This window comes from Amphiura filiformis, chromosome 6, assembly GCF_039555335.1.
Source record: "Amphiura filiformis chromosome 6, Afil_fr2py, whole genome shotgun sequence".
Classification (NCBI taxonomy): Eukaryota; Metazoa; Echinodermata; class Ophiuroidea; order Amphilepidida; family Amphiuridae; genus Amphiura; species Amphiura filiformis.
Window position 1 is genome coordinate 54,136,846 of NC_092633.1, and position 10,135 is coordinate 54,146,980.

Below are 10,135 nucleotides of genomic sequence, written 5' to 3' on the forward strand. Positions count from 1 at the left end.
GCATCATTTACGATCTGCATCATTTTCTCGTAACGCGCTCGCAAACGGCTATCTTCTAAAGATAGCATTGCGGGCCTAATAAAACAACAGAAAAATATTTCACAAATTTAGAAAACGTCTGTTAGGAAAGTTTGTTTTGATGTTTGTTTGTTTGTTTGTTTACTTGTTAGTTTTTCCGCTATCTACTCAAGATAGTAGGCCTATTTATTTGTAAAATACAAAGGAATTGAGAAAGGCTGAATATATTTTGTTATGCCTACTGATGATAGCATTTTTAAACCTAATGAAATAATACAAAAAAGAAGGAAATCATAAGTCTTAGCATGAGACGAGTCAGAAAGATCATTTGATATATTTATTTATGTTTCGTGTTTGTTTGTCTGTCTGTTTGTTTGTTTTTTATCTACTCAAGATACCATTTACGGTGCAATTTGCAAATCACCCGTTGCTACATCCATCATCTTGTGAACACGCGCGAGCCCACTTACGACCTGCATCATTTTCTCGTAACGCGCTCGCAAACGGCTATCTTCTAAAGATAGCATTGCGGGCCTAATAAAACAACAGAAAAATATTTCACAAATTTAGAAAACGTCTGTTAGGAAAGTTTGTTTTGATATTTTTTGTTTGTTTGTTTGTTTGTTTGTTTACTTGTTAGTTTTTCCGCTATCTACTCAAGATAGTAGGCCTATTTATTTGTAAAATACAAAGAAATTGAGAAAGGTTGAATATATTTTGTTAGGCCAATCTACTGATGATAGCATTTTTAAACCTAATGAAATAATACAAAAAAGAAATCATAAGACTTGGCATGGGACGAGTCAGAAAGATCATTTGGTATATTTTTCTTATATTTCATGTTTGTTTGTCTGTTTGCTTGTTTTTATCTACTCAAGATAACATTTACGGTGCAATTTGCAAATCACCCGTTGCGACATCCATCATCTTCCGTGAACATGCGCGAGCCCACTTACGACCTGCATCATTTTACGATCTGCATCATTTTCTCGTAACGCGCGCGCGAACGGCTATCTTCTGAAGATAGCATTGCGGGCCTAATAAAACAACAGAAAATATTTCACAAATTTAGAAAACATCTGTTAGGAAAGTTTGTTTTTGATGTTTTTTGTTTGTTTTTTCCGCTATCTACTCAAGATAGTATTTTTTTAAATATAAAATACAACGAAAGTAAGTAAGAAAGGTTGACAATATTTTGTTATCTACTGATGATACCATTTGGAACCGTATGAACTAATTTAAAAAAAAATCATAAAAGTCAGAAATTTCATTTGGTATATTTTTTGTATTACATGTTTGTTGTTTGTTTGCTTGTTTGTTTGTTATCTACTCAAGGTAGAATTTATGGTGTGATTTGCAAATCATTATAGGCCCTTTGCGACATCACCTGCTGCAGGACTAATTTGGTATAGTTTTGAAAATGGTTGGAGCAATTTTGAAATTTGACCCCTGTATGACCTTTTCCAAAAAAACTACCTTTCCGCCCAGTACATTTTTAGTATTATACTTTTTGTACGCTGTTCAGGAGACAGACACCTCTGAACCCCACTTTGCCAGTCATGACAAAATTGGGCTGAGTATACATGTTGTCAAGTTGCCATTTGTTTGCTATGGCAATAGGTTACTCTATTTGAAATGTTACACCCCCTCTGTGAAACATGTTTGGAGAAATTATAACACATGCAATGAATAACAGAGTAGTCTTAAACATGGGGTGTATGTAAATTTCAAACAGAACAGCTGATATAAATCATTTGTATTAACTTGGAAACAGATTTTTATTGATTTGAAATTTATCTAGTGCACGTAGTCTCTTTCGCCAGTCTTTGTCGTGTACGTTTGCGATTGAACCACACGTAATGCTGGGTGTTCCCATTCAAACAATGTCGTAGCCAAGGAACAGCCCCTCCCCTTCCCCTGGATGCCCTGATATTGACGATTTTAGGCATTTGTTTTTACATTTAACCAATGTTTGACCATTTTTGTACATCCAATTTTGCCCAGAATATGACCTCAAACAGGGTCTGGTATTAAGATAATACATTTTTTCTTTCCCCAAAAAGACCTAAAATTGTTAGGTGTTTTGGGGGGAAAAAATCTATAAATATATCTTTGATACGAAACATCAAACTTTTCAAATGATGGACGGCTTTTCCTCCCATCCCAGGTAAATACACTTTAAATACATATCATTAGATTGAAAGTTTACTTCGAGGGCTATTAAATATCAATATTTAATCATTTGCCATAAAATTTGTATTATATCGTGAATTTCACAAATTCAAAATTATTTCATATTAGAAGGACATTCTTCATATTCAGAAGCCAATTTGGCGAGTCTGATGTCCAGGAATGAACATAAGATGAAAAACACCGAAATCAATAACAAATAACGCTGAAATCAGCTAAAATGCTGAAAATTTTCATGCCTGCATGCCCCATAAAAATACTGTACAAACGTTGCTATCCAATCCCTAAGCTTTTCCAAAATGGATTCCACCCTTTTTTATTATGTGTTACTTTAATTTTCTGATAAGCTGTTCCTGTATCATTCTCTGGTCTTCACAGATACATTGTAGATCTTGTAATTTGATACACACACACACCCCTACACATTATGTCACTTTTTTCAGTAAAAGTTTTATTCACTTTTCAAATATAATTGTATATATACATGATGCATAGGAAAATGATAATTTTGTTAAAATATTATTTAAATGTTGGGTTATACAAGCTGATTCAAAAAGAAGTAAACTCATGTTTGAGGAGCTTTAACTACATATGTGACTCCTCGCCACAACTGAGCCCGGATGTCGCCAGTGCCACTATTGAGATATGCTCCATCGAACTTAACAATAAACAATAGGAAAGAAAGGATTTATTGACTGTTTTATTGATTTTTCACTACTTAAATGTCAAGTACTATAGACATGATATACATCATTTTAAAGCTAATTTCAAGCAGAATATTTTGGTTGAATATCTCAAAAATGATGATTGGCGACATCCGGGCTCAGTTGTGGCGAGGAGTCACATATACAGATCTATTTAAGGGTGGGGTATGAACGTTTGGACAGTATTTATTGTGGGACATTAGAGCACATCAGACATATCGAATTGCATTCTGAATACGAAGAATGTCCTTCTGATATCAAATAATTTTGTTTTTTGAAATTACGCAATGCACATTTTATGGCAAATGATTAAAAATTGATATTTTTGATATTTAACAGTACTAAAAGTAAACTTGATAAATCTGATGATTTATACTTAAAGTGTATGTAGGTGGGATGAAAAGCCGACGATCAATTGAAAATTTTGACCTTTCGTATTGAAGATATGGATTTTTTCCCAAAACACCCAAAAAAATAGGTCTTTTTTGGGGAAAAAAAATCCATATCTTCAATATGAAAGGTCAAAATTTTCAATTGATCGTCGGCTTTTCCTCCCAGCTACATACACTTTAGCAATATGTCATTAGATTTATAAAATTTACTTCGAGGACTGTTATATATCAAAAATGTGAAAAATATCAAATTTTAATAATTTGTCATAAAATTTATATTACATCGTGAATTTCAAAAAATGAAAATTATTTGATATCAGAAAGACATTCTTCGTATTCAGAATGCAATTCGATATGTCTGATATGCTCTCATGTCCCACAAAAAATACTGTCGAAACGCTCATTCCAGATCCCTTAAGGGATCACAAAACTAAATCAAATTCCTCCTTTAATCCTATTCTTTTATGTGTTGAATGGTACAGAAGAATTCATCATTTTCTCATTGTGCATTCAATTTGAATGCACAATGAGAAACTGGCGATTCAAAACACCATTTTGCCAAAAGTTTATGATATATTCTACCCTAGAACCAGCATTTTTTGGTAGTTGAGCAGCTCGATTTTTCCCAATGGTGCATCAAACATGACATTATGCAATACCAAATTCTACAGCACAGTTTCTCTACAGCCTGTCTCAAAAAAAATCAGGGGGGGCCGGCCAAGATTGGCTCAATTTTGACGTTGTCATTGGTTTTACACGTAAACACAAAAATGTCTCAAATTATTCCAAAACTGTACGTATGTTATTAAGCACTATTTTATCAGTCTAAATCCGTTGAGGTTAGCCAGTGAACCTCATTGTAAGTACTGTTTTTTTTGAGTTTTTTGTATGAATAACGCATGATATGTTACGATATATACTGAAAATTTCCCCTACGTTTGTCAATGAGAATACGTAGTGTAGCGGTTACTTAGCTCGCCTCCCACGCATGAGGTCCCGAGATCGATTCTCCTCCCCGGCGGTGAATAAAAATTTTTCTTCTTCTTTTTTCTTTGAATTTAAAATTATTTATTTTCATGTGAAAATGTATATATTGCACTGGGAAATAATATTTTGTGCTTTTTTTTCTTTAATGGTGCGACCCGGCCAATATAGCTAAAACGGATCTTGGCTCCGGGAAAAAATAATTGCGTCCATCGTGCAGGCAGTGTTGCCGTCATATTGTCTGTTTTGTTTACGCTTTTGGCTGTTGCCACATTGAATAATGTAGTCCACCATCGTCTGAAAAAAATTGTGCAAGTGAAAAGCGCCCTCTCTGGCAATTAGAAAATACCGTTGTGACATAATGCTTACAACAATGTCAAGGGTGTAGTCTTAGCTCGCCAATGCCGTTTGTTCTGTTCAATTTGCTTGTTTCAATCTCGAGATATGTTTAGTTAAAGACGAAAGGGTAAAGTCACAATTGTGCCACTTTTACTAGGGGAGAGGGCTCTACATGTAACAGTGATAGCATCAAGTTTATCAAGAGTTCCTTCGTGAAATCAAAGGAATGCATCAATTACATAATACCAATTTTTTTTGACTGTTTTTACTGTTTTATCATGATGCAGGAATGATGATTCTCTTTTTCCACTTAAAAGAGATTAAAGGATAAATAAATATTTCACATTCTGCTGTAAAACTTTAAAAATACATGTGCATGTCAATGATTTTATCATGGTAATACTGTTCTCTTAGTCGCTTAAGACATAAAAAAGACAAACAAATATTGCGCACTTATACATGTTATAGGTTACTGAACGCGTATTACTTGTTGGGAGAGATATTATACAAAATTAGGTGACGCAGCGTGCTGATGTTGATGCGTCTATAAATGCATGCGCCCGAAAGGGGAGTGCATTAGACGCATCAACATCAGCTATCGTTGATTTACATGTACAGCTCTCTTCCCTAGTAAAAGTGGCACAATTGTGATTTTACCCTTTTGTTGTTAAATAAACATATCTCGAAATTGGAACAAGCAAAGCAAATTGAACAGAACAAATGGCATTTGAGAGCTAAGACTACGCCCACGACGTTGATGTAAGCATTATTTCACAACTGTATTTTCTAATTGCCAAAGAGGGCGCTTTTCACTTGCACAATTTTTTTGAGACAGGCTGTATGTTGTGACATGATTTGGTCAACTGAACCAAAAAACTTTCCTAAAATTTCAGAATTGTAATATTTTTCATCTTTTTATGCTTACATAAATTTGCAGATAGTGAGACATGCATCTACAGAGCACAACTACATGTATCACACCAGCCTTCATTCTAAACTTTTTTCCCATTAAAATCAACCAGGTGTGGTCAGTGAATGGAAATACTGGCTGTCAGTGTTATTTGTTTAGTCAGATAGGCAGGGACCTGATTTGGTGGTGTGATCTCATTAAATGAAAATGTCATGGAAAGGAGCAGATTTTCAACGTTTAGATAAAAAAAAAAAAAAGAATTGTATTATTTTTGCTCATAGCACACCCAGGTTACACCATATTTGAATAAAAACACTCACTTTAGTAGCTGCTCACGGCTGATTAATTTTCATCCATTTTGCTGAATCAATTAAAGCGTTTGAGGATTTATTTACCTCAAGTTCCAGGTATATTCTCGAGTCTCACATCCAAGAATATACCTGGAACTAGAGGTAACATCATGAGAAATAATTCAGCGGGGTCAGAACCTTACCAATCAATTAGAAAGTGAAACCGTGTACAGCTACATACAAAAATGGGTGGATTTATTCAAATGAGTATAACTTGCTGAAAGCAATTACAACATGTTTTTTAAATTTTATTTCGAAGACGTTTAGAAATTTATCATTCCAATGATATTTTCAGCAGATTCCTTAGTTACAGCCCCTTGAACATGAGGGTTACTTGTTTTTAAATCAGCTTGTATTTGTCATCATAATTGTCATGAAAACGTTTTATGAAAATACTTAGTCCTACAATATTTAAAAATGTTGCTATAAAGTATTTTTTGACAAATATTTTTGCAAAATATTAGTCAATACTTAAATAACATTATTACAAAATAATGTTATGCAGCCATTAAAAAATGTTTTTCACTGGCATGTCCAGGATCTGTTCCTGCGGGGAGCTCAGAGGGGCTTTCAGAGTTAGGGGGGGGGCCTTAATGGCTAAAATCACCAAAAAACGGCTGATTTTACATGATTTTTAACGAAGTGTGGGGGCTTCAGGCCCCAAAGTCCCCCTGGACATGCCACTGTCTTTTGAACATTTTAACGTTTTATACCATTTGCTGGGATGCTTCAACTGCCTGCCGATTATAATAATTTACACAAAAAAAAAATAGACCTACATGTACAACCCATGATCTGGCAAATGCACAATGACAGAATAGTGATACAAATAGGAGACAATGCATAAAAATCTACTTACCTCTGACTTTGTTACAAGTAATAATGCAGCAGCATTATTAAAATATCATGTGGAGTGATGTGATTTGTGAACATTATCAGAAGGCTGGATTACAATTTGTATTATGCTGAAGGAAAACAACACAGTCATAAAGCCTCCCGGCAAGCGGCAGGGCGTTTTAACCAATGACAAGCCTTGATTGTGTCCGTTTGTCTGCAATACGCGTGCGCCACGCCGCTCAGCGGCAGGGTAGTATGAAACCAGCATAATACTACCACTATGTTAAATAAGGTCCACTTGTACAATGAAAACCCATACACTACCAGATTCCTATTGCTGTCACCCCAGAGGTACAATGCTTTCCAAGGTACGGTACTTTATTGGTACTCTATACCTGTGTGGGAACTCTGAAGTACACTCATTGGAATCACACATACATAAAACACATTGGTACTGCACTGGTACTCTATATGTCTAGAGTAGCCACAAAGTATACAGCAGTGTGCCTCTGCGGTGGCATCAACAGGATTCTGGTAACTAGTGTATTCTTCTAGTCTTAAAGATTGATCAGGTATGGTAGTTTAACAATCATGGACACACCCTTCATTATAGTTATCACTTAAAGCCTCATATCCCTACTTTACCCCATCAAAATGCAGATTTCATTAACATATATATTGAAATTTAATTTTGGCGTTCCAAATCCGTATATTTCCAAAGAAATCATCAAAAAACTGATAATAGTCTTAAAGGAGTGTTTCGTGATCCTAGCATCCTCTTTTTATGACATTTTTCAGTACATATCCACGAAAAAAGCCTATTCCCAAAATTTCAGTTGATTCCGATTTTGCGTTTGCGAGTTATGCATGATTATGTGTATTACACTGCTCCATAGACAATGCGTTGTAATTTCGTTCTGGTGCACCAGAACGAAATTCAAATTTCACGATATCTTTGCAAAAGCGAATTTATCTGCAAGAAATATTTTGTACATAAACATTATGTAGCCAGAGGTTTCCAGTGATATAAAAATCTCAACTTTTTTTGAGAAAAGTGGGGGATGAGGCTGTGGATCACGAAATGCCCCTTTAACTGTGGTATACCAAGTTTGAGACTAATTCAACAGTTTTTTGATGATATCATACACCGATTTGGAACTCCTAATTTCAGTATGTTAATGAGAAAAATAGGATCTCTCATTTGATATTAATTTATTACATGAATATCAGTAATAAAATCACTGCAGGCTATATTATCATGATTATCACGTTGTATAAATGTCAGTAATTCCAGAAGTAATTAGTCCCATTTACAAAAAAACATTATGTGAATATGTGTTCTTTTTATGAACGCTTGAAAGGGACGACATTTTATGTTACACATCAATTTTAAAGAATTCCAATTTCAAAATATATCAGGTCACCTTCCTTTAATATCAGCAAAATGGTCAGAGATCAAATATTCATACAGGGTTGCATTAAGCACAGTATGTATTGTAAGATGGTATTTAACCATTTATGCTTGAACTCATGAATGGTATGCCTCAGATACATGTAGGTTAGGGTGGGGCGAAAAACACCTTTAGCAAAAAAGTAGGGATTTTGTGAAAATCTACTGCCTGGGCGAAACATGCTCCGATATTACTGATATTTCAGCACAATACTAGTATGTACCCCAATAAAATTCTCCGAGAGTTCCAAGTCGATCCGAGAAAAAAAGTGTTTTTTGGCCTACCTACATTGTAGGTCTATACATTGTTTTGAATCCTTACAACTACATGATGTTGACAACCACTTTGAAATTGGAAATGAACTTTTAGGGCAGGACCATATCTCTATTCTAACCCAGGGTGGGGCCTTCAGCTGAAAAAAACCCCACTTATCCTGAGTAAACTGGCAAGTTTTCTAAGAACAGTACATTTCTGACACTAAAGTGTTTTTGGTATTTCAAGATCTTCAGCAGACCTATAACTTGGTTGCAAGTTAAGGCCAATGAAAGTCGATTTTGAGTTTCCCGTCACCTGCCCTCACTTCATTTTCTGACCCTCACTTGAATTCATTATTGTGATTTTCCAAAAAATACCGATAAAAACTGGTTATATTTGCAAAAAAAATGATGAATGCATTTATTTTTTGCGGAAAAATCAAAATAAAAAAACATACATTTTGCTGTCAACCTTGCAGACTCTTTTTATATACTTTTGAATCTCATTTGGGCTAAACATCCATCTTCAAGTGAGTGAGCTGACAAATAACAACACATTTCTACAAATAATGAATAATGAAAAAGTTACCTCACTTGTTTTCAGAAATTGTGACGGGAAACTCAAAATTGACTGTTAGGGGCCTAATCTAAGTTCAATCTGGATGAATACAGAATTGTACAACCTGAATTCAAGATACAGCTGTACATGTATGTATCTTTTAAAATAGGTACTATGTGCTCCCTGAAGACATAATGCTGTAGACAGAGACAACATCAGTCTGATCAGCAACATAAAGGAGACTCTTATCATCACTCTGGAATGGACATATCCAATTGACTTTATCACCATGATCTAAAACATGTCTGATGTACGAAGACCCTGCAGCTTCTGCTTCACCAGTACTTTCATTGCTATCACCAGTACTTTCAATGCAGGCTGAGCTTGATGCTTCATCCTTGTTCACATCTGAAACATTGGGGTTATTACTTTTTCTCTCATCTGTGGAACTACCAGATGGCGTATTCCACAGTATGATTTTCCCGTCATTACCAGCAGATAATAAGTCATTTCCAAGGAAAATTACTTGTGACACACCTTGTGTGTGCCCTTTGAACGTTCTCTTCACACCAATATCATTCCTCTTCTTAAAGTCTAATAAATGTATCGTGGAATTTTCTAGCCCACAAGCTAGATCCCCATCGTTGGAATAACTGACTGAATGAACTAATGGCGGATTGAGAGTATACGATGATGGAACTGAGGAGCTTTCGTCTTCAAAGTTCAAGTCTTGCGTACTCAGGGAAGCGAACACCCTACCTCTTGAAAAATCCCAAGTGTAGATACTACAATCCAAGCCACCTGATGCTAGATGCCACGGTAGCTTGGGGTGGAAACTCACAGAGGAACAAATATTAGTATGCCTTCGTAAAGTTTTGTATAACTTCCTCTGGTTTGTATCTATAATTCGTATATGACCAGAGTCGTCGCAAGCGGCGAGATAAGTGTCTTTAGGATGAAGCGCTAATTGATTGATTTCTTCTTTATTATACTCAAACTTTGCCATGGGTGAAGCCATGTCACAGCGAGTGTCATACAAGTAAATGGCAGTATCTACCGCACAGTACAAATTGTGTGGTTGGGTTAATGAAAAGCATAGGCTTGTCACATCGTCTTCTGAATTCTGTTGAAGAGCCGCCACGACGAA

The 10,135-nt window shown here is 35.4% G+C and overlaps 1 protein-coding gene across 1 annotated transcript in view; it reads right to left on the minus strand.

Moving 5' to 3' along the window:
* Positions 1-6,995: 6,995 nt before the first annotated feature.
* The window catches only part of LOC140155624 (WD repeat-containing protein 53-like), a 12,775-nt gene continuing 9,635 nt past the window's right edge, over positions 6,996-10,135 (minus strand). The window contains 2 exon segments of the mRNA XM_072178541.1: positions 6,996-10,132; position 10,135. The exon segment at position 10,135 is cut by the window's right edge and continues 225 nt beyond it. Of these exon segments, the coding sequence (XP_072034642.1) occupies positions 9,161-10,132; position 10,135 (973 nt within the window). The 3' untranslated portion in view covers positions 6,996-9,160.